General features: G+C 43.2%; 1 protein-coding gene across 1 annotated transcript; it reads left to right on the top strand.

Moving 5' to 3' along the window:
* Positions 1–3,008: 3,008 nt before the first annotated feature.
* tnfrsf21 (tumor necrosis factor receptor superfamily, member 21) lies at positions 3,009–24,373 on the top strand. Its single transcript, XM_053880313.1, has 6 exons — positions 3,009–3,472; positions 8,272–8,941; positions 10,600–11,169; positions 17,257–17,522; positions 21,305–21,563; positions 23,026–24,373. The coding sequence occupies exons 1-6, from the start codon at positions 3,446–3,448 to the stop codon at positions 23,253–23,255; spliced, it is 2,022 nt and encodes a 673-aa protein (XP_053736288.1). The 5' UTR covers positions 3,009–3,445; the 3' UTR covers positions 23,256–24,373.
* Positions 24,374–25,625: the final 1,252 nt, after the last annotated feature.

The following is a 25,625-nucleotide window of genomic DNA, read 5'->3' as shown; positions in this document are numbered from 1 at the left end:
CTTACAGTGATAACAACTGACAGGAAAGAATGGTTTTCTATGCATTTTTATACGGTGAAGTTTTGAAAATTATCTATTTATTTGTTATTTATTTATAAAGAAAATTTAGAAAGAAAAGTTAAGGTAATGCAGTGAGTCTCCATTTGAACTGATGGATGAATTGATTCAATATATTCCAAGAAAAATACTCCAAAAATACTATGTCAGTGTAGAATTTTACTCTTAGGCATATTCGTATGGTTTCTCAGTATTCAGCTGAATCACCCTTCACATTGATGAAATGCATTTTAAGGAATCCTGTTTACGTTGTAATTTTGACTTCACTGTTGCTCTTGTAGCGAAATATAAAATGTAGGTCCATCTAGCGGTGAAAGGTGATTACTGCAGTCATTTAAACGCCTGAAATAAATGGAGCACTTTTCTTGAGCTGTGTGGATCTTAAAAAAAAAAATATATATATATATATTATTATTATTATTATAATAATAACTATAATAATAATAAACCACTATCACAAATTCACAACAAAATTGGACTCGTTAAACAAGTGATTAAAAACAGAAAATGATATTTAAACTGGAGTTAAAAGAATTAGAACTTCAGGCCACAGGGGGGAAAATTGCGTAAAATGAGACGTATCGAAGTTAAGTACGTCAATAATATACATTCATAAAACGACAAAAATCATAAAAAAAAGTCAACTTCTACATGGAAACGCGAAACATTCCTAAAATGTAATTTAGTTTTTTAACCAAACGCACAGTAAAAGCCGCCATATTTGCTGCTTAACAGTAAATTCAAAACATTGTTCATCTTAAACTGTAATGAACAATTCAGACCAGTAGAGGGAGCTCTGATTTCAGCTACAGTTTTCAGCAGCCATGAAACGTATTCTTTTCAGTCATGTGTTACCTCAGAATGTCTGAAGATAGAAGACTTGGTTAAATTTAGCTTGCCTTAAAATAAAAACTCATTCATGGACTACAGTGAAAAGCATGTCATTTACAGCGCAAACATGTTTTATACGTATTTTTTTTATGAATGTATTCATTCATTTATTGGTCCATTGGAACATGTTAAAATAACAATATACAATGGCAATTTCCTCTGAAATTATCTACATAGGTCGATAACTAATTCGATTTTTTAAAATTAAAAACCAATGAATAAAATACCCAACTCACATTGAATGCCATCCTATCCTTTTTGATTGACTTCAGGAACAGGATAGAAAAGCTTGAGTGGAAGACACCACTACTTGATAGGGTCAGTAATTTTCTGACACTTTTATTTAACTGTTTTCATACCAGACGTCGGTCCCTAGGTCCACTTTATCTTGAAGCCTTAGATGACTGTTGAATGTACACCAAACATTGACAAAACCTTTATTGACCGACATCCTCCTTGATTTTTTTGTTCCATGCTGAATCATGACAGTTTGGATGCTGTCATCTCTTTTTGAGTTCAAATTTACAAATTCAAGCTATAAATAGTTCAGTAAATAAGGGTGCATAATTCATGTGGATTAACCATGTTAAGATGTGGGCTGGCAGTTCTGTGACTCTCCTGATTATACAGATGGCCTGATAACCTACAAATTATCCTGAGTCAGACAGTCATATCACTTTTATTTATTTATTTTAAATCAATTAGCTGGATCACTTTTTATGGGTCATCCCTTCAGCTAAACTGAGATTTTTAGTCAGCAAATGCTGTATAGATGTGGAAATATCTGGATGCTGGAGTCGCAACCCTTCTGACACACTGACTTAGTCCGTCTGACCCACTAAACATCAGTGACCGCCTCCACATTTTCAGCCCTCACGTGCCGTTTATCTCCAGGCATTTACCAGTCCTTTGACCAAGCACCCTCTGACGGGATTTCTTTAATTCTCTAATGATAGTTTGCTCTAATCTCTGACCCACTTGAGATCTGGTCTCTTTCCCACCAGCAAGAGAAAAGCCCTATGTTTCATCCCTTTACTCCCCCCTCCCCACGGCGCGTCTTTTCCTCCCCACGTGCAGCGCAGATGGTGATCCACTCTTTTAGCGGCTGCTGCTATTTGCAGTAAGGACTGAGGCCATAAGCACGCCGGCCCGTGTGGATGCTGACTGTGTTTACTCACGGCCTGCCTGGCGGGCCAGAACGCAGCGCGAGTCATGTCTGAGTATCTGGACTGCAGGGTCTTAGTAGGAAGCATGACAGGCTTGGCTGCTGGGAACAGATGACTGAGTGGCTGTTTGCTCCTCTGACACATATGGACCCATCGACGCCCAGCAATTAGCTGAGGATAAGCCATGTCTGTGCTAGTCAGTGAGTTAAGCTATGTAGAGAGAGCAAGTCCCCTGGGAAAAACAAAACATTCAACTTGTGCTTCAAACGAAACGTAGACTATATTTGTAGGAATCTACCGTTTAAAAAAGTATTGGATATGGTGACTGGAAACACCAGATCTGTATCGACAAAAGGCCTTCATTTCCAGGTCATGTGACATGTGCAGTGGAAGAAGAAATAGTATCCCACACACAGAGATCGACGATCAGATCAGGTCTGTAGATAAACACCAATCCGATAAAACAATATAATCTGTCCATTTCTATTGAATGACCTGGGTCGGTCATTTCGGAAAGATGTGTTTACATGTAGTGTTTTCATTCAGATCAGGCATGTATTCCGATTAAAGGACGCCGTAAAAACACAGGACATAAAGAACCACATCAATTGATAATATGAATGTTTTCTTTTGGGCATGCTCGTAATTGGACCAAACCTATTGCCATATAAGACAGCAACTCATACATGAAATATGTGTCCTGGAGCTATGGAATTAAGATTGAGCTACAGCTAGAATTTCATAACCTGATATATATATATATATATATATATATATATATATATATATATATATATATATATATATATATATATATATATATTTGTTAACACGCATATTGTCAGGGCATGACTCATGACATTGGGTCCAACCGGTCGGTTCACGGGAAACTAAACCGACTCCATCGGTGGGGTAGAGTACACGTGCTCAGCTCGTCCTCGGCCTGTCATTGGTTGAAGTCTCGTCAAGTCCCGCCCCGCATCCCTACGCCATCACGGCAGTGACTGTGGAGCTCTGCGGGGAGGACGAAGCGCCGCACTGCTCCACTGAACCAGCCAGGACGGGGCGAGGCGGCATCCATCATCGCTATGGGAATAACAGTCGCGTTTTTTCTGAGCCGAGCCCTCATCCCGTACTACCTGAAGCCCGTCCACCTGGACTCGACACAGACTATGAAACAGTGCAGTTGAGAGTGTCGCTGAGCCCAGATCAGCCCCTCCGCCGCACTGAGGAGGATGGTGAAGATGAGAAACATCTAGAGTTTCTTTCGGTGACAACTTGTCAAGGACATTTCGCCAGACTTGTCTAGTCCCCCCCACCTCACCGTGAACATGTCAGTCATTTGTGTTTCCGCAGTGGTGAGTACAATCCAATCCATCCAGTTTGTTGATCCTTTATTCTAAGGACTTCTTCAGCAGGTTCTCCATTTAAAGGAACAGTGCATGTTTTTTTTTTTTTTTCACTGGCTCATATGTCGATTTTGTCCCAGACACAACTTCACCTGAACTTTACCAAATGACCCGTTAATTCTACTTGGATTTCTTTTTCATTTTGGAGTGTTTATCAAGTGAATCGTAGGAGGAATGACAGAGATGGAGCGCTGCCTTTTGTTTACCCACTTCCTCTCATGTCATCAAAACAACGTGGGAAGACAATGAAAAGTCCGTTTTGCTCCTAAACGCTGCTTTTTTACAAAGTTCAAAGAGCAAAGAAAACACGGAAATTATTTCAGAGTACAGTATTGACTGCTTGTTGTGACTTCTTACTTTAACCACCCAAACAAAGACTCTGTCTTTGTCTCCTCACAATAAAGGACAGCTTTATATATAGAGGTGTGCAGCCTGGGTTGTCGATAATCTGACATGTAACATGTCAGATCATCACAATGCATGCTGATATGATCATTAAAATATGCATATTTTAGATTAAATTAAGCAAAAATTATGAGGCAAGATTCTGACAAGGGTAAAGACTTACAGGCATTTGTGGAAGGACACCTATAGGTGTGTATTTTTAATATACTATCTAGTCAAAAATAATGGATTTCTGATGAATAATAGTTTTCATGTCATTTACACAATGTGTTTATCAAATAATTTGGTTTAAATTCTCTTGAATTTTGACACATTCTCAGAATTCAACAAATTAATGTGTGGTTCTTTGATAAAACAAATGTGTTCTCATTTCATTTGTTTGGCAGTGGTGAAACTAAAATTCATTAATTGAAATAAATTAATTCAACCATCCTAAAAAAAAGTGATGTGAAAAATGTGAATTCGACCCAGAAAGTTTTCTCCTCTCTGAGCCTGAACTGGCCATAAGTTCAGCACAGAAAAGCCCTGGGGACACGCTGCAACAGGTGTTGCCTGCTGTTAGTGTGGGTACTTGTATTGTGAGCCCGGTTGTTTATTCGATTTAACTACAGCTTAAAGTTCTGCTGTTGCAGACACACACATACACGAACATCCCACCCGCACCCGCAACAGTTGTGTCAACTCACCTCATTATGTAACAGACACAAAGACACACGCTGACTGACTAACAGTTTTTAGCTGAGCGACTCTGAACTGCAAAATGTGGTGTAGCCAAAAGTTGCCACGGACTGGGCGGGTCATACTTAGTTTGAGCATTAGTTTCAGCCTTCTGCTGCTGGAGCCATGTGGCTTGTTGCTCTTATGTGACATCTTTTAGAACTAGGGTGTCCGAAGACTTTATGAGATACAGTCTGATAAAGTGCCAAGTGTTGACATTATTTATTTATCACATATGAATTGAGATTGAGTTTAAAGCAGATAAAAGCGACTTTATGCAGAGAGTTGTCATATTCAAATGTTAGAAAAAAGGTGTAAAGAAAGTGTGAATATGTGTAGGACTGGTCACCACTTATTAGATTCACATTGTGGTGTTTTCATTTGGGGTTTTATTAATTCTTAAAATTAATTTTGCATTCACTGGTGACCCCAAATACATGCATACATTTCATTCTGGAGCAAATGGCATATATCAAGAGCCTCAATTGGCCACTGGACCTGACATTGGACATACTGCTTTTGACACTCATTTCTTGATGTTGACAGGTTTTATGTGTTGGCATGCAGCCTGTGTGTCCATGTGCTACTTAACTGCTTATTTTTGGATGTTGTTTAGGAAGTCAAGATCCTCGATGTTGAGGGTGAGGTTTCGAGTCAGAGGGTTTATTTGACCTTTGCTTACTTACATCTTCTTACTTTTCTTTGTGGGCCACTGTTACAGATCATTGAATCGACGCCCTGTTCTGCACTATTTCTCCGCAAAACAATTGATGTTTGAACATCTGTCTTGATCTGTCCTCGTGTCAAGATGTTCTAGAGATATTTATTATCTCTTTGCATTTCTTTAGATGCGAAATACTAACTTCGTCATAGCTGAAATTTAGGTATGAGTGACGTCTGAGTAATGAAACTTTTCAGAGACTTGAAGAAGTGATCTCAGAAGGTGTTGAATTTCATTTTTAACCAATTTCAATTGCAAATCAATCCAATCCCAGTTTAGAGGCAACCTGAGCTCCACTGAACGAAATTGAGCAATAAAAACTTGTCTTACACCTAAAGATAAGATCGGAATTCCTCTGACAGAAAGTTTCCCTTTGGCATTCCGCTCAAACGTGTGGGTTATGTGATTGTGTCGGAAGAGGAGCGTGCCCTCTCTTGACCTGGTTTATTTGTTCATAACTTACATTCAGAGGCACGTTGTCATGCGATCGATTAAATTGATCATAGTGACAAATTAAATTAGCCGCAATCTCACTCATTAGTACATAAAAAAAAAAACAAGGCTTTTTAACTATACCTGACTGACACAGGTCATTTCCAGGCCACAGATCAAAAACATTGACACCAATTCACCTGACCAAGTTTGTGCAATGTGATCATAATAGCACCAAAGAAAACAATTGCAGTTATCTACACTCGCTTAGAATAGACCCCAGTGCCTCTAAAGAGGATGTGGATCAGCGTCCTAAACACAGCGCTGTCTCGGTTTAATAAAAGAGAAGTGTAAATGGGTTCAAGTTCAGCTGTCTGTCCCCCAAAAAAGACTCTCAGCCCTACATCTGCTTGAATGCCAGCAAGCGCACTGGGTGCAGGGACTCTCCGGTGAGGCGTATAGAATTACAGGCTACTCTGCAATGCTTTCCAGGCAGGGGAAGTCATGTGACCGAGGGGTTGTTTCTTTCAGCAGGGGACTTTGCTGTGCGTCCAGTTTTCAAACTTTGTGGTGGGGTTGCATCTGCAATCACGCCTGCAGTGGTGGGTTCTCTGTTGCTGCTATCTTCTAAACAAGACCCCCCCCCCACACACACACTAAACCCTCTGCCTCTCATTTCCTCTGTTGGTGGGCTGTGGATTGGACATGATCGACCCTCCACATGGTACAGTTTAAAACCCCCAATTTCAGCTGTGCTAATTAGTGCCAAGTATAGCTTTAGGAACTTATTTAAAGTATGGCGTATCTATAATTTTGTTTGTTTTGACCGTGTCCAATGTATATGTCTGAAATCCTTTCTTGTCATTGGTGTTTTTTTTTGCTTTCTTCTATTACTAGAGAGTCAACTACAGCCTTCTGTCTCGTAGTATTAGTTACACAATAAACAGATAGACATCATAGTGTAACAAATTTAATTCATTACTACTGTGCATCCAGGGGATCAGGTTAAGTCAACCGCCATGTAAATCCCAAAGTATTACACTGATATAGACAATGGATTACACACTGTGTCTGGCAGCAGATGCACTGTCGGTGAAATGATAGCATGATTCTTATGGCCAGATCTGCTGATGTTGTCCTCATTCTGGTAATTGGTAAAGGGATGCAGGCTTTATAGATAAAGGCTTTATAGGCTACAGGATATATAGAGGACCGATGACAGAACTGAGCTGGCAACAAGAATATTGACTGCGAAACAGACAGAGTGACTGACAAAATGCCAATGCGGTGTTTTAATTCTTTTTGTGTCTGCGTAGGTTTTGTTGTTTTCTTGACTGCCAAACACATGCACTTGATTAATGCAAGCATCCCTTTCCCTGTTTACTGAACTTTTTCAATTACTTTTTGAGCCAAAGCAAATGAGTAATTATCCTCATTATCTTGATGCCTTGAACACAGAGAGGCTGCAGCCTGAAAACTAAAGGTGGTTATCATAAGCCATTTTTGTTTCTGAAAGTTGAGGGTTAATACTGGGTTAAAAATCTTGATGTTTGGACAGTTATGTCAGACAAAGGCGAGCTGGAGAGCGTCTTTTCTTCTGCAGCGCGGTGAATGCGTCCTTTCACGGCTCATACCACCGTTGATTTGAAAGAAAGCATTGATGTTTCTGATGCGGCTTTGTCACAAGTGGCTTATCAAGCTTGTATGTTTATGGATGAGGTTCTGGGAATGAATACAAAGCCTGAAATTGGTGAACAGCAACTGAAGTGCAGGAAGAATGGAAGGCATTCTTCTGTAAAGCACCGATCATACACTCACTTTTGGCCTCTTCGGACAGGCGGTTTAGTTATTAGGAAAACGTAAATTAGTTTTGGCTGTGACGCTCACTGGAATTCAACAGGTGACCTGCTAACATATGTCTTCATGCTTCAGTTTAAAGGGAGCCCTTATCGCCACCACATGTATTTAGGCTGTGGTTGACCTCCTGGAGACCAGATCAATATGGTTGAAACGTTGTTCTTTCCGTGACGTACCATCATAACAGTTACACTCCCTAAAATCAATAGCCAAAGCTAGTTAGCCCTCCAATGTAATGCTATCGACTTAGTCGCAAGGTTTGTGGCAATGCAGTGTCTCGTCACTTTAAAGGTGGTCACATTGTATGCTGGCGACATGATGCTTCCCTGGTGCTCTTAAATATGTCCTATGCTTTCTATTAGCACAGTTTTTGGAGGGTGGACTGAAAATAAGGAGGAAAAAGTGGGTAAGAAAGAGGTTTGAAATGCTGTTGCTTGAAGCAGGGAGAAAGAGCATTTGGCAGAAATCGATGACTCATCCTCAAGCACCTGGGAGGCTTGTCGCTAGTCACACACTCTGAAGCTGAAAAGACCTTTATTAAGTTGGTTCCTTGCTTTTGTGAAATGTTTTGCGGCCCTGATTGTACAATAACATGAATTTCTCGCTCTCTCCTCAGCTCTTATGGACAGTGGTTGTGGACATCTCCTGCCACGTCCTGACCACAGCCAACTCAGCTGACCCTCCTACCCTCTCTGCCCGCCATTACCGGTACACAGACCCAGAATCGGGCACCCAGCTGGTCTGCGACAAGTGCCCCGCAGGGACTTATGTATCGGTCCCCTGCTCCTCAACAGCTGTGAGAGAGTGCAGTCCCTGTCCGGAGGGGTCATTCACACGAGGTGAAAACGGTGTCCAGCAGTGCCATCAATGTCTGGCTCCATGTCCCGTAGGCCTGGTGGAAAAGGCTCCCTGCACTGCCACTCAGGACCGCGTCTGCTCCTGTCCTCCCAACAGCTTCTTGTCTGGGGCAGAATGTAAGCCCCACTCCCTTTGCCCTCCAGGAACCAGGGTGAAAAAGCCGGGCAGCGACACTGAGGATGTGGTTTGCAAGCCGTGCACGAGAGGGACTTTCTCAGATCAGTGGTCCGGCAGTCTTAGGTGTCGGACTCACACAGACTGCAAAGCTTTAGGGCTGGTAGTTCTTAAAGCAGGAACGAGAGAGAGCAATAATGTGTGTGGACCTACTTCAACAGCTCTTTCACCGCCTTCGACCTCACCAGTGTCCACCACTCACCGTGAGCAGGGTCAAGCAACACCTTCCTCGTCAGCGCTTTATGTCCACCGAGGTGAGAGAAGATGTGTTCTTTCAAGAAGTAGCAAATGTTTTTCTAAAAATGAAAACGGAGGCAACAGTTTTTTAAGAGTGTGGTGGCATGTATATTTGCGTTTTCACTCATCTGGTGCTATGTATTTTCTGCTGGTGTCAGCGCTTATTGTGTTTAAAGAAAGCAGTGGCAGCTCATTCCTGATATGTGACCAGCATGGGTTTGGCGTTTTCTTCCCGTTTCACTCGCGCTCTTGATGCACAGGCCCATATTTCTCCTTCTCTTTGTCCTTCACCTTCCCCGTCATCACTCTTGTTAGTCAGCAGCATTTCTGAGAATCAACCAGCTGTAACCGGTATCCCCCCCCACCCTACCCCCATTGCCACAGACCCTCACACCTATAACACTGTCACGGTTGTTTGTACTGGAATGGGATCGATGACTCGACAGGCGGTTCATTTTACACTGTTACTTTTTACTGTCTTTGTGCCACAGCGAGGACCTCCTTAGTCATGGAGTGTGTGTTTTCTTCCCTCATTAAAATTACATCAGGTATCGCCTGGCAACCGAAAACATTCAGTCTGGTATTTGCTGTGAATGTTCCAGAATATATACGTTAGGACAGGACCAGGAGACACGGCATGTTTTGTTCCATTCGATGGACATTGGTTCCCTCATCAACATGCTAGTGTGCACAAATACAACACAGCCTTTATGTTAGAGTTATCTACTTGCGTCAAAAGATTCCCGTACCCATCAACAACGGTATCTGTCGTGGACTGTTGTTGGCTTACAATACATGAATACTGAATTTTGGGATTACAATTGCGAGGTAAAAATCGGAATAAATGTTACAGGTCATTGTCTTAATTCAAGGCCAATAATATTCACAAAACACAATTTATATTTACTGAACCGTCAAAAATCAATACTCTGGCAGGAAATATGAGTCTGGTCGAGACACTATATTCATCCATCCATCCGTTTTCTGCTGCTTATCTTGGTCGAGGCTATAGGGCCAACAGCCTGAATATGGAACCCGAGAGACTCTCCCCCTCTAACATCTTCCACCAGCTCCTCAGATAGGGTTCCGAGGCGTTCCCAGGCAAGCTGGGAAGTCTAATGTCTCCGGCTTGTCCTGGGTCTGCTCCGTCATCTCCGGCTTGTCCGGGGTCTGCTCTGTCATCTCCTCTCTGACGGATTTGCCCGCAACACCTTCTCAGGGAGCCTAACCCTGACACCTCTCAATGCAAAGTGTGTAGCACTTCCGATCCCCAAGGATTGAGTCCAAGCACCCGATAGAAAAATCTCATTTTTGCATTTTTGTATCCGCGATGTTGCCCTTTCTAAATCTGGTGCTTTCAATTCAGACCTTGGAATACAAACATCTGCCTTCCGTTGAGTTCCTTTCCTTTCATATACATTTTGCTGATTTTGAAATCTCCCTCTGCATGTATATTGTCTTTCACCTAGCTTATCATCTTCATCCGCCTTACAATTAGGATTGATCTAAGTGTTGAGCAGGGTTAGTGTTGACGTAGGCAGATGAGTTTGGGATTTTATTTTCCTCTGAGTGGATGTGAGTTATTGTGCTGAAAACCAGGTACATGTTGGTGATGTTATATTCCACGTTTATTTTTATTTTACAACTCTTTCCTTTTTACCACGTGTCCTTTCAGGTTCCTCTCGTCTATCTGCAGCAATGCAACTTAGGCCCAACCTGAATGGGAAAGACAGCGCTGCAGAGAGAGTACACCTTCTGCAGTCCTCCTCTACTGAGCCACCCCAGCCTGATCTTTTAAAGACCTTGCTGCCGCCAGTTCGCAGGTCACCAGTAGAGCTCAACCACCAGCTGGGCCAAGCTGTGCAAAACGCTAACAAAAGGACTAGTGCGGACGACGTGGAGGGCTCCAGAGGAAGCATGGACATCATCAGGACAGCGGCGCAAGCGAGCAGAGACGGTGTCGGTGGTGTTTCCAGCTATTATAGACCCACTCGCCGGGGATCCCCACGACCAAGTCCGCACAACCACTTTGACATTAATGAACACCTGCCCTGGATGATCGTCCTGCTGCTCCTTCTGGTGCTGGTTGTGATCGTGGTGTGCAGTGTGACACGCAGCTCCCGGGTTCTGAAGAAAGGTCCGTCGCAGGATCCCAGCAGTATTATGGAGAAGGCCATTCAGAAGAAACCTCCTGTGCCATCGACATATTTTAAAGAGAAGTGGCTGTACTACTCCAAAGGACAGGGTGAGTCATTTATGTAAACATAAATGCATGCAAAGTTGATGCACCTAGATTATGTACAGTATACTAACAAGGACAAACCCTTTTTGACGTTGCAAAGGTGGGATTGGACACGTGTATTTCAAATTTACAGCAGTGGCCAGTGCTTCTGCAGAAGGGGCCTGGCACAAAGGTGGTTCTGTATGAGTCGCACGGGCTACATATTACAGTAACACCTGAATGACCAGTGTAGTTAAAAGAATGAAAATGGCTTTCGAAAGCGACATGAAGAGAGAGTAGTGTTTTGGTACAAGTTGGAGACTGTTTAGTTAAAAATCAGTCGGAAAGTGGTTTTATTTTAGTCAGAAACCTGAGCAAAAAGACAACAAGGGGCTGCTCCTCCCACTCTCCCATTCACATCGCAAATGCCAGAAAAAATAGTGACCAATAAAAGCCAGCAATGAAAGTTTGTTATTGTAAAAAATACAGTTCAAATTTACGGTGTCATAAAAAGCCATTTAGTTTAAACTTTAAGCTATTATTTTAGTTTTAAATGATATTATACAGTAATTTGTGTATAAAAATAAATAAAACACACAAAACCATTCAATTGTAGCGAAAAAACAAAAACAAAACACACTTCTAGCCACTTCCATGAAATCCAAATATATTCTATATAGTCTTGTACCGGTACTCACAGTCTTTGTAGCATGTACAGAGTTGCAGAGGAGACAGTTCAGAGCTTTGTTAGCAAAACATTTGCTCCGTTCTTATGACACGGTTACATAATTTAGAATCAAGAGTAGAGCGGACGACCATTTGTGAAAACAGGTTGTTGATACATTCAGGTTGTGTATTTACTTATCGAGTCCCATGCAATGTCATTTGAGTCTTGAGTCACGCATGTGCCTCAATGCGTGTTTGCAGAGGCTGATGAGTCAGCATTGCTGTGCCGTGTTTTCGTACCGAGTTTCAGCTCATTCTTCCGGGGTATTGATCTGGAATGACCTCTGAAATTTCAGTGAATGGCTACTATGGTTACGACTATATAACTAAACTTCTGATTTTGCTGGTGTAAGAAGCTTGGGTGACTCTTTTCAAAAGGTCATGTATCATTTTGAAAAGTAAGTGGATGTGATGGAGCTTCTGTTCTGAATCCAATCTGATCAATAGTGCCCTGGAGCCAGTGGTGTACCGGGCATTTATTACACAAGCAATGACCCAACCCTATTGTTGTATCACCCTGCTGTCTGTGTGTCTACACACACTTCTGCTCATGTCGCCTCTTTCAGTTCTCTGTCTTCACTGCATCTACTCTTCTCTTTGTCTCTCTCACTTCCTCCTTTTATCATGTGCTGCACTTTTCTCACGATCTCCCGTCTGAGGCCCCTAGTCTTGTCACCTGCTTCTGTGTTCTTTACAGACTATTGTGTTTGCGAATGATCACCTGTAAGCCGTATTTACTTGTTCTCTTCTCATGCTACTCTAATTGTTTTTCAAGTACTTTGACACTGCCACTATCAACAGGTAGATACTGTCTTCACTCGGGTGTAGAGTTCGTACTGAAGGAGGGAAACATGCCCAACTTCGAGGACACCACCTGCCTGAGAGGGAGAGTGCGTGTTGTGTGTGTGTGTTCTCTGATACGGCGGAATCCTCCTCTCTCTGCTGCCTCCGTGCCTGACCACAGAGAACTGGAAAAATCTAGTTTGAGCTGCATCAGGGTTGTTGTTCTGGCATGCTGGTGGGTCAATCAGGTTTCTAATAGGACGGCAAATTGATGCAGAGAAAGACAGCACAGATAAGTCATGATGCTGAGGAGTATTTTTGTATCGGACATTGAGAACATTTTTAGATTTGTTAGTGTCTTCACCAGTAATTTTTTCAAGAGAGCAACTTTTACAGTGGCTATTTTGGGTCTTTAACTGTATATTCATAATATGAATAATCAATATTTTGCATTATAGCATTGTCAGTAGCATTAAATATTTTATATAGACAGTCAGAGTTATTTGTTGACATTACATTATTTATTCAAGGCTTATGTGTCAGTGTGGAGAGGGTGTACAGGAGTGTCCCAGTGTGAGCAACACCTGGCCCCTAATCACTAAGGGGAAGATAAAGGGAACTAAGCTGCACAGCCAAAACTGTGATGTGGGTCCTTCTGAAATGTCCATGCAGGAGAAGGAGGTGTATTGGAATGAGTCGGGAGGACAAAAAGTCTGACCTTGGACAAGTGGCAGAAAGTCTGAAAATGAGAAACCTGAACCACGACTAGTGAAGACATTGATTGTGTTGGGTCCTCTGAGAGTGGTTTTTGGGTCTGTGGTGGTTGCTGATGTTGGTTGGATCATCTGCCACATTTGTGCGTGCCATTGTGGTGGGCACTAGCATGGGTGAAGACCAATGGAACACGTTGGTAACCCACACAATAGTATGTCTGCCTCCTACTTGTAGGGACAAGGCTAGGCCTTTCTGTGAAAAACTCTATTTACTTTGCTGAGACCTTTCACACAGGCACGGCTAAATCATTCCTCAATGCTTGTGTGTGTATATCCAGTACATGGGTGTTCTCCTCATTGAATGAGTAAAACCTTCGGCCCATGTGTATGTGTTTAAGTGGCGATGTATGTATGCACAAGCAAACCCAAAGATCCATTTTACCAGCTATTTACTCTCTGAACCATAAAACAAAATAGCTTCTAAATCCTTCCAAGGTGCGTGGTTGGCTCCCCTTGAAGGTTGTAATACCCCTTTACTAGAGCTGTTAAACTACTTGGGCAATAAAGGAAAAAAGAAAGGGAAAGTAAAGATCACACACACTAAGAAGTTGCCAGGAAGTAGTGAAAATTGTGACTACTCCACAGCGGGGCTGAATGGGGCTTTTAACCGTTACCTGCCAGTGATTTCTCCCTGAATGAATGAGGTTAGAATTCTACTTATGGTGTCAACAGCACCGTGATTTGGGATGCTACGGATTCAAAAGGTAAAACAACGGGCTCAAAATAAGTGCAAAACAAGCTCATGAAAACGCTTTATCAACCCTTGTTTGCATGGGTTTCCCTCATTTATTTTATGGTGAGAGGCATATCCACAATGTCTGTCGCTGGGTCGGCTCAAAAACAGGAAATAAACATCAGACAAAGCTTCACTTCCAACTCAAGTTAAGAAGTGAAATGATCTAAAGCTGTTTGGAAAATCAGCAGCGAGGGAAAGCGCTCCAAAACCACACCACATTGTTGGTGTGCAACATTAATGCTATTTTACAACACATATATTATCAAAGGTTGTTGAGGGAAACATGCAGGGAAACATTGTTCTGCTGGCGTACACTCATTAAACATCTACATTGTTCAGCATCCAAACTCAGCAGGGAGTTAGGTGTTAGAATATACTGCGCTCTGCATTAGCAGGGTGGGCTGGGGGATGCTTGGTTCAGGCAGAGTTTTACAGTCTAGATCGTGGATGAGGAAAGGCTGTTTCCTCCCGTGAAAATGTTCTTGTAGTGCTTGTGTTTCTCCTGGAAAAGTAGATGCACTTACTGCGTAGTCCAGAACGATGTTTCGTGAGCACATCGCAGGTGATATTCATTCATTCATCTTCTTCCGCTTGTTCCCTAGCGTGGGTCACAGGGGGCTGGTGCCTATCCAGGGTACTGAAAGTGAGAATTGGGGGACACCCTGAACAGAATGTCTGAGCCAAACAACCATTTACACACTCACTCACTCCGTTGGACAATTTAGAGTACTCAACCTTTGCATGTTTCTGGACTGTGGGAGGGAAACAGAGCACACAAAGAACACACAAAGTCTTTTTAACCTTCTTGCTATGAGGTGGTGGCACTGACCACTACTCCACTGTGTGCCCTGCTCATAACTTGTAAAATCTTGATCACCTGACGGTAAGTTTAAACTTACTGTCAGATGACTGTAAGCTTAAACTTTGAAAACACATGAAATCCAAGACTGCTTACACAACCAGACTCTTGGCTTGGTCCCCGAGGGTCAAATGTGCTGAGGTATGACCTTTTATTAACCCATGTGCGGTGTGTGATTCGAGGGCTGTGTGTTGCCAAAGTGTTAACCATTGCAAATCCTTTTGGTACAAGTAGTTTGTAGTCATGTAGCACCCAATTTTCCCCGGATGTGTGGGCATTGCGTTGAAGCGTCACAGATGCTACGTAACCATGTGTGTTGATATCCACTGGTTGCATTTCTCACCCATCTCTGCTTTTGCCGCCATCTCACCACAAACAAATGTATTGAGATATCTCCAAAACCTTACTCCTTGTCTTCATGACAAACTGAAACACAACTGTGGCGCGTCTGGGTTTTACGAAACTTAGACGCAAAGCAACTGCGATGCTGTCGGTGTAAACAGAGGGTTAGACGTAGTCGCAGTGATATGCAGGGCTACTTCAAAGTACACGGTGCCCCATAAAATACTTTAGTTTGACCGAAACACTTGACTCTTCTGGATGAACGTCTGACTCTTTGGCTTGATGTTTCCTTTATCTGCACTCTCGCTTCTAACAAGTACCCGTGTACCTGCACAAGCTCAGGTACACAACCCCTACGTTATACCGTCTATCTGACTGCGTATGTTCTTGGATTTGGGCCATCAACAGTTCCAACTTGTTCTCCAAGTACTCCACTAACTTTGTGTTGCACTGCTGAAGTAGCATTCTGGCAGCAAATGAACTGACTCAAGCAGAACTCTAATCCGTCTGATGACATTAAAATAACTTTTCATCAAAGCTATGGCTGGAATTTTCTATGTGCCAAAACGTTGAGTCATTGCCTGCACAGCTGAAGATCGTCTCACACTTTTCATGCGGTTTCCTATTACGACAAATGTCAATAAACAGTCTCTAGTGCCAGAGAGAAATGAAACCAAGGATACTGACGCAACCCTGTGCTTTTATGGGAAGACCGAGCGATGATTCATGACATTTGTCTGAACAGACATGGAGCTGGCGTAGAAAAACTCGCAAGTTCAGCCTTGATGTTTGAGTAACAACGTCACAAGGCAGTCGGACTGTTGACATACTGAATCAGCACGCGACTTATTTAGGTCATTTAAATGTGGCCAGCTAACAGGGACAGTGAGGCATGAAGCGTGGGGGGATTTCTCTGCAGTCGCTCTGCATCATCCCAGAAGGTTTGCACACGAGCTCTGCAACGTCCACCCAGGAGTCCCGTGGGTTTGTGACAACTGGAGACAGTGTTTTCATGTGGATGACTTGCACTAACCAGGTATAAGCCCATTAGTGATGACTCGGAATCTCGGGCACTAGTTTGGGTTTATTGAAGCAGCATGGTTTCTGGAGGAGAGCTATGTGCCTGCCAGGGTTTATGTGCACGCATGTGTTTGCATTTACCTCTTGGCTTGCTTACATGCCTCCACATATGTGTCCATATATATCGTACGCACACGTGACTGTGAGCGTGTGTGGGCACTTGATCCCAACCGATGGCTTAAGTCAATCTAATCCTTCAGAATGATCCAGGATTTGTGCACTTCACTTCTTCAAACATTAATCAGGTTTGGACGTGCGTCCGAACAGAAATCATGTTGCCACCACATCCTGGAGAATTGCACGGCTTTTTGATGAACAGATGAGTCAGCGTCAAGTCTGCCGTCCAAGTCGGTGGTGTCAGCTTATCTAAGTGTTGATGGAGGAGCGGAAGTGAGAGTTTCTGAGCGATGATGGTGGATGTGTGCTTGTCTGACCATTGTTGCGCTGTAATTCTGGGACCAATTTTGCTGATATTGCATGACATATGGGTCATGTGACCGACCAATCTCGAGTCCAGGGTGCAGGATGTGGCTCCACCCACTGGGAACTACTGTTTTTTTTTTTCCCCAGACATCTGCTTTACAACTTATATCGAGCTTTTTTTGCTGTCATACAGCAATATAATTTCCATTCAGCTGATGATAGCTGATGTAGTATGATAAATAATTTTATTCATTGCTTACCTCACTGTAATTTAAGATTTATTGAATAAGAAAATGTTTTCATCATCCAGAGACAGAAAGAAATTGTAATTCTACAACAGAAAAAATGATGAGCAGCCTTGGCCTCATGCCTGGATTGACTCTTCCCAGGAGTGGATATTCTCCAACTGGTGGCGACCAACGTGGGCACTCAGTGGATTGATGTCTACCAGTCGCTGGCCAGCGCCACGGAGCGGGAGGTGGCTGCGTTCTCGAATGGCTACTCATCAGATCGTGAACGTGCTTATGCTGCACTGCAGCACTGGACCATCCGAGACCGAGACGCCAACCTTGCCAAGCTGATCAACGCCCTGCACAGACTTCGACGCATCGATGTGGTGGAGAAGATCCGCTGTGTCATGGAGGACAACCCACAGGTATGAGGACCACTTAGTTTTAATGGTAGTAATCTTGGGTTTGGTCGGCTTGGTACTTGGAGGAAAACATCCAACAATGTTGGCACGAGTGGAGCCTGACAAACTCCTTTGGAATGTTTTTCTTTAGTTTCACGTTTCTTTTGACTTCAGGTATTAACGTCCATGTGCCTTTTGTATCATGTTCATGGTGTTGGAATTCTTCAAACGTGAAGCCGAGCCAAAAGTTGAAATGAACTGATTAAAGTAAAATAAATTCCTGTGATAAAAATAAAAATGTGAGATTCAAAATGCAAAAAAGGTGAATCTAAGTACTTTTTTAAAGGAGAACTTGATGCCACCTGTAAGAAGTCCAGGCACACAATCCGTCATCACTGTCTACTTTTGCTCAGCCTCTCCCTGTGATCTGTATCACAATAGTGTCCTTGACCAGACACCTCAAGGTCAGCCTCACCTCAACTGTTGACAATTACGGTCTTGTCCTGGTTCGAAACTTTCTCCTGGCTTGGCCTTTTCATTACTGATAAATAATCAGCCCACAGTGTTCTGCTGTATCTTAAAATCTGCTGCAGATCAAATAACAACTAGTAATGTTTCGATGGCATGCTAGACACTGGAGGACACATTCATCTATTGAATGTTGTTATACAACCTGCGTTTTGCCCTCAGCATTTCCTACACTCACAGATAAACAACAATGTTGCGCTCTTACATTACTATGACTCTGAAATTTTGCAGGACTTACTGTGTGCAAATGCTCTTCGGGGTCGCGTTGTTGCGTGGGGCGCTCATTGGAAGCTCATTTCTATGTGGGAAGCAGCAGCTCTACTCTGAAACCACTGTCTTTAGGAAACCCATTCAGCAGCTTGCTTCTTGGGTTGTCACTCTTTTGCTCATATTCACTCATGAGAATGCCGTATGAAATAAAGGTACAGGCCTCGATCTACCGGGCGATCTGCTTTCTCTCCCCGTGGTCACAAGCTGTAGGTGGTGACAGAAACAACATGCTGTCTGCAAGGGTTTTCATCTCATTCATTACTTTTAAGTAGAAAATAACAGAATTTTTGAAGCAGGTCCCATTTGGACGACTGGGATTTTCGCTTGGTGTGAGAGCGGATGGGAAGCACAGTCATCTGGCTGAGGCTCAGAGGAGGTTCCTTGGAAAAAAGAAGTGGCTTCTGCTGGTAGAAATTGCACACAGATTGGCAGAAAAAAATACTGTCCTGGTTACACAATTCTCTCTCCTAAAATGCAACAAAACAATTTGTTGATGGTCCCTAACTGACGCCAGGTTGTAGCATTAGCGCTGCCTGTGAGAGTCATTATCAAAGCTGTCACATGCCGGTGTCAGCTGTCAAACGCTGCTGAGCTGGAGAGAGCAGTGCGCCGTCGCGAGATTGTGTTTGGCGGTATATCGTGTACAATAAATTATCGCCCATCCCTATCAAATGCAAGTTTTGCAACTCGCAAGATGTGGATCATTGCGAGACTTAGTAAACAAATATGGCAACCGCCATGGAAAGAGCTATGAAAATCCATGAAATGATGATGCTAGTCAGATTTCGACTTGGAAGAAACACCCTTTTCATGGAAGCCGAAACGATTAAAGCAAAACGCAAGCACCGATGATCAGAAATTTCGGGCGTCCTGTCAAAAAAACAGGGTGTCGAATTTCGTTTTTCAGTGTAGGATGTCCCCTGATGCCTCTCCAGCTAAAAGCCTGGTGCCAAACTCCTTGGCTTCTCTTCCACGGCACTTTTGGCTCAGACTGTGTTTACAAAAGGACAATCCTGATTGCCCTTTTCTTCGTCTGCATTGGTGATTCAACAGCAGCCAGAATGCACAAAGGGCTGCATCACGCAGGCATCATTACTTCCTCTACTTGACTGACGCTCAATCAAATGCTCTAATTGGGTGTTTATGACCCAGGTCCCATTAGACGCCTTTCAGTCCCTTCGGTAACGAGATAATAAAACAAAACCGCATCCATTACATTCCGAGGAAAAGGACAAAAAATTCCCAGAAACGGATACACGGTGATCCTGAGAAAGATCATGCGAATGTGCTTGACATTCAGTTCAACTTTAATGAAGTCTGCGACTGGCCGGAAAGATCTTGCTGAAATGTCATTGGAGAGTTAGTGGGGAGAGAAGAAGGTCCCTCCAGGTTCGGAGTGGCGTCTCGCTTTGGCGTGGCTTCGGAAAGGTTATGAAGACTCCTGTTTTCAGTGGGCGCCTCTAAATCGAGTCGCTCAAGATTGAGTTAAGGGCCGAACGTGACTTCTGAAACATAGTCATAGCACATTTGCTTTGGAGTAATTGTAGCTAAAAGGGTTTCTGTTGAGTTGAGGAGTTACTGTAGGCCACGTCCCCTGTGTCCTCCACGCAGTCTGCCAACTCTTCTCTCATCCAAACACGATCTCAGAAGAGGGTGTGTTGGGAAACAGCTCCACTCTTCCTCCTCACTGTGAGCCCATCGCTCCGGTCCACCGGCTCTCATGCTGTTGCAAGTGTTTGCAGGCAGCATGGAGGGGCTCTACCTGGGTGGTTCACAACAACCGTGCGGTAATGAAGGGACGCACCTTCTCACATCGCCCTGAGCTGGCATGTGACCGCCGTGTAATCTCGGGGTATGGTTGTGATTACGCTGCCAGCTGCAAATAATCCGCGGGCCGAGCCTTTAATAATCCTTTAATAGACAAATTCGAACAAATTAAAGGTTATACAGTTGAAGATTACGCCTCTCACCGCAACAATGTTGGAAATGTCCTTTTAGAAGCTGACATTCCTTTTGGTTTGCGCATATACGCCAGCAACTTGGGTTCTCGCTCATTCCTATAGCGTTACAAGGGATTTGACTTGCGCCTATTTAAACAGCTCTTTGTGGCTCACAAGAAGCTTTTGTGCATCTCAATCTCCCAATAGTTTGTTGTGTGATAATGTTGATTTCTTGCCTGCTTCTTTCTGCTATTGAGGATGTTACGAATCTGTGTGAGGAAAAGTACGAACCAGACTAGTGCGTGCAGTTATGTGGCATAGGGAGAGACGGGGAAAATTAAATCATGCTGTTTAATGAATCCAAGTGCAGCGACGATAGACAAGTAGGCACCAAACCGGGTACACAAACCGAGTCAAGGAACAGAATGTGAAAACGGCGACGAACCCCAGGAGCAAGTTAGGAATCAACGGAAACATATTTTACTCAAGCGATCAATCACATATAGCAATAGTATAAAAGTCATCGCTCACACGGTAAAGAAAAAACTATATATATATATATATATATATATATATATATATAGAGAGGGAGCGGGAGAGAGAGTTTGTGTGTTTGCTCAGAGGCAGCTTTTACACTGCAGGAAGGTGTTGCATCGCTTATAGTTGGACGTCTGCCGCTCATGTTTTCCAACAGCAAAATGAAGAAAACTACAAAACAGGCTAAAAAGCTGGGCATCAAATAATGCTTAACAATCATGGGACCTTGTTCCCCTCGAGCTTGCCGAAGAAGTCCTTAGTGGGTCATGTTGTTAAGCATCTGCGGTTCAAAAAAGATTTGCCCCAGTTGCATCTGCCGCCGTGCGATTACTCGTGTCTTGGTCAGAGTTGCTGGTCCTTTGTGAGCGAGACAGAGCTCGATTGTTTTGTCAGTAAGTGGAGTCATATGGCGGCACGGTGACCCAGACGTTATCCAATAGAAATAACAGGAGTGCTGGTGTAACTCGACCGGGTGACGTAAAGATCATCCTGAAGATACATTCTTATCTTCTCCGATGTTTTCCCCAACAGTTTGACCTCAACCAGCTAATGACAACAAGTAATGGCATCCAGAGCCCCAATCCCAAGGCGCTGGGGTCTCCCAGTAGCCTCGGCGGTAGCAGCAGCAGCAGCAGCGGCGTGAGTGTCGGCAGCTGCCCTGGCATGGAGCAGTCACCAGTGGACCGGACCAAAGGGTTTTTCCCTGACGAATCGGAGCCGCTTCTCCGCTGTGACTCCACCTCCAGCAAAGACTCGGCCCTCAGCAGAACTGGATCCTTCATCACTAAAGGTTGGTGGTACGAATTCAGAGGAATGGTGACTCAGGTGAACAGACTCAAGTGGTCAATTGTAGCTGGCTCACAGAAGACTCGAATACAAACAAGTTTAGCAAAATGTAATAAGCCACAAACAAGAAAATAATAAGGCACCGACAGGAAACTATAAACAAAACGTGGAGCGAGGGAAACACTCAAGGACGGGGAAAACCTGAAACCGAAAAGAGGCGAATTACTATCAAGCCGAAATAATGGGGACAACCAAAAACGCACTCGGATAAACTCGCGAGGCCCAAACCACGAAATGGCTCAGTGGTAGAAGACTCAAACACACACGCAAGGGAACAAAAGACAACAAGAGAAAACTAGACGCGAGTACAAAAACTCTCACGCAAATGCTGCTATAAAAGGACAGAAAATGAACCAGAAGGAAACAGAGGAAGCGGCAGAAAAGGCACGGACAATCGAAAGGTTACAAAGAGCGCGAGGGGATCTCTACTGGTGGACGCGGAGCAACCATCTGGCAATGCGAGGAGGCAGAAAACCAGGTTCGGCTGATTAGAAGATCGCTGCCAGCCGTGTGGCTCGGGTAGCTAGAGGGAACACAGAAAATGGAAACCCAGAATGAGACAGGAAATAACAAAATAAAAGCATGAGGAGTGTAGCTCTCTTTCTGATAATGGTGTCGCGAATGACCAACAATAATAATAGTGTTACGACGGCCCTGCAGGAACTGTATTGTATTGTGAGAGCAAGCGAGAGATGTGGTCAAACCTCTGTTGCTTTGTGTTCAGAGATGCCAGCTGAGGCATCTGGGAGGAAGTTCTTCCAAGTGCCTCCCTTCTGAGGTGTTTCAGAGCCGCGACACGCTGGAGCAATTCACTCTGTCATTTGACCTGGTAACACATTCATGTTCCCTGAAAAGATCCTGATGGCGGAAGAGAAAGCTCGGTCTCTCTGCTCCCGCTGCTGCCCTGGTGATCTGGCCTCCATTTTTTTTTTTTAACTTAATAGCATAACATCCCTAGGTACAAACTTAATAAATAAATTGTAAATAATACTAATAATGAAAATAAATATAAGTTGGAATAATACAAATATTTCTTAAAATGTTTTAGAGTAAAGTAAAGTAAATAAGTAACACAAAAATATTACATTGAGCACATGTTTAAAAAAAATGTTTTTTTGCTCAATTGTGTCTCAAAACCTGAGATAAAAATGAGGAAAAAATAAATAACCGCGTTTCTTAGCAGCAGTGAAACATGGATAGATAATCAGTGACCCCTGCTGGCGGATCGGTGACACTGAAATCTATTGGCACGTTCACACCACCGAGCGTGAAACCGCAGTATCTCAGAGGAACTCACTGCTTCAGCCTCAGCAGTTTTATAGTGTCACCCTTTGACCAAAACCGTCAAGCATGATGTGATTTCGAATCTAATCTAAACCTGCGTTCCTCCTTCTTTCCCCCTCCAGAAAAGAAAGACACGGTGCTGCGACAAGTGCGCCTGGACCCATGTGACCTGCAGCCCATCTTCGACGACATGTTGCACATCCTGAACCCGGACGAGCTGCACGTCATCGAGGAGATGCCGACCGCCGAGGACAAGCTGGACCAGCTGTTTGAGATCGCAGGGGTGAAGAGTCAGGAGGCCAGCCAGACGCTGCTGGACTCGGTCTACAGCCACCTCCCGGACCTGCTGTAGAGGCGGTGTCACTATAGCCGCAAAGACCTGGACTGACTTCTCCCAACCTTGAATTCTGTCATGCGAGTTGGCAGTATTACGCCACATACTGACACAGGGTTAAAGGTCAAGGTGTTCTGAGACATATATACAGTGTTAGTACAACCGCGTAGCATTTTTTAACAGGGCGGTGTTCGGGTTGCCGATGAGCATTGCACTTTCTAGACTTGTTGGACGAGCATCCTCCCTGCATTTGTAGCGGCTGAATGCTTGTCAACCACACGAGTCCGGAGGACACATTATACAAGGCTTTCCATCCATTGAATGTGCCTGAACATGTATCATACGCAACCGTCCTGCCCCGCCGCTGCCTAGAGAAGAACCCATAACCAACGCTAACGCTAACTTGTGTTAATGCTGCTGTCCAGCAGGTGGCGCTAGCTGCTGCGGAACCAAAGCCATTTTTACAAACTGAGATGAAAGAAGAAGAAACAAACACACTATTGGTTTGGAAAAACAGGCGCTCACATTCTAGCTCTGCCGCCTCATGATGCCTTGAAGAAATGTCTGACATTTTGGAGCTCATGTGTTTCCGGATCGGTGGAGCTACAGCATTTTGACAGACAAAAATGTTATCGCGATGCTCTACGTAGCTTATTTTTAATGTCTGTTTTTGTTTCTTGAAGGCTTAGATTCATTACACGCAACTTTTTTTTTCTCCACTTTTCTTTGAAACGGGCATTCAATGATGTATTTCCCTGGCGTGAGCTGGGTTTTTGGGGATATGCATACTCCATACTTGAATCTGTGTGTTGAACTTTGAGAGAGAGGATCTACGTTGTTCACGAAGCGGCACCAAAAAGTTCGACTGGTGACGTCACTCGAAGACTCTCATCATCGGTGCTAACTCTCACCAGTTGGCCTCACGCCGGAACTCAACCCTGACGTGTTTTATTCCAGACCAAGTGACCACGCTTGAAGGTTTGCTGCTGTGAGCCATGCCAGGCTGAGAGTGCAGGGTGTGGACTGTAGTTTGAGAGAGGATGACGGATCCGTGTGAGTGTCCTTACTGTACGTGTGTACCTTCTTTATTACTCTGTAACCTCTTCAATAATAAAGAGTTCAATATTTGTCTTCTTTGTGTGCGTCCAAGAGCATGTGTTGCACTAGATATTAAACATTTAGGACATAGGAAAAAATACATGTGTCATAGTTTGCAATCCATTATCTATTGCAGTGATTCTTAACCATAGGGCGGCGCCCACGGTTGGGCCGCGAGCGCCCCATTGAGGGCCACTAAAAGTTTATTTCTTTTACACCTTTGGGGCATGAGGGCCACGAGACGCTCAGTTTTCATGCATTAACCACATATGCTGACAGTAGTGTGTCACTGAATTGACTTGACAGCTGCAAATTTGCGACAGTTAATAACGATGGAGAAGTTCTTCAAAAGAAAAAAAGAAAAAAGTGACGCTGCTCCCCCTCAACAGGAAAAACTGTTCATGAAATCACCTGTTGAAGCAGTTTTGAAAATTAAGTAGAACATTTTATGGAGATACTTTCATTTACACTTTACTTATATCTTTGGGGTTTAAAGAATATATATATATATATATTCTTTAAAAAAAATGTATTACATTTTGACATGGTTTTATTATATTTTATTCATAATTGTATTCAGTTTTTACATTTTTCTCAACAATTTGCTTTTATTCTTTTATTTCCTTTAGCTATAATTTGATATATGACTTGCACCTGGTTCTGTTGCTGGTTGGACTTTTCAATGACATATATCTTTCAACAATCACATGGTTTCATGGCATTTCACAAGGTTTTGGTGTGTTTACGTGTAAGTAGATTTAATATCGTTGCTGATCTATTAAATGCGCCCAAGGGCCATTTGTTCTGGGAAAGGTGGGCCCCCAGATCAAAAAGGTTAAGAACCCCTGCTCTATAGGGAGTATTCCAGAAGAATTTAAAAAATATTTTTTTTTTAAATGGCGTTATTTATATGTTACACAAATTAGGTGCAAATATGTTTATAATTCACTTAAAAAACCATGCAAAGAAAATGGTGCTTCATTATTTCTGAATGTGTTGGAGGAAAATATAACAAATCAGCGTATATATATCCCGGGAATGTCCTCTATAAGTGACGTTAATTCGGTAAACACAAGCTCTTGTGCTTCTTGAGCGCAACGAAAGGAGTCGCCTCTGACAATGTTGTACCATGCCCTCAACAAGACACAAAGAAATGGTTTTAAAAAATCAATGGAATTATTTGTTTTTGTTTTTTTGAGGAAGGACTAAATAAAATGGCCTGAAAAATAAAGACACACCTGGCTCTCATATTTGCAAATAAAAAAACAATATCCAAAACAAATTTCTGTA

The sequence above is a fragment of the Synchiropus splendidus genome, chromosome 12 (assembly GCF_027744825.2).
Source record: "Synchiropus splendidus isolate RoL2022-P1 chromosome 12, RoL_Sspl_1.0, whole genome shotgun sequence".
NCBI classification, from domain to species: Eukaryota; Metazoa; Chordata; class Actinopteri; order Syngnathiformes; family Callionymidae; genus Synchiropus; species Synchiropus splendidus.
Note: the sequence above shows the minus strand (reverse complement) of the source record. Positions and strands in the feature narration are given on the sequence as shown.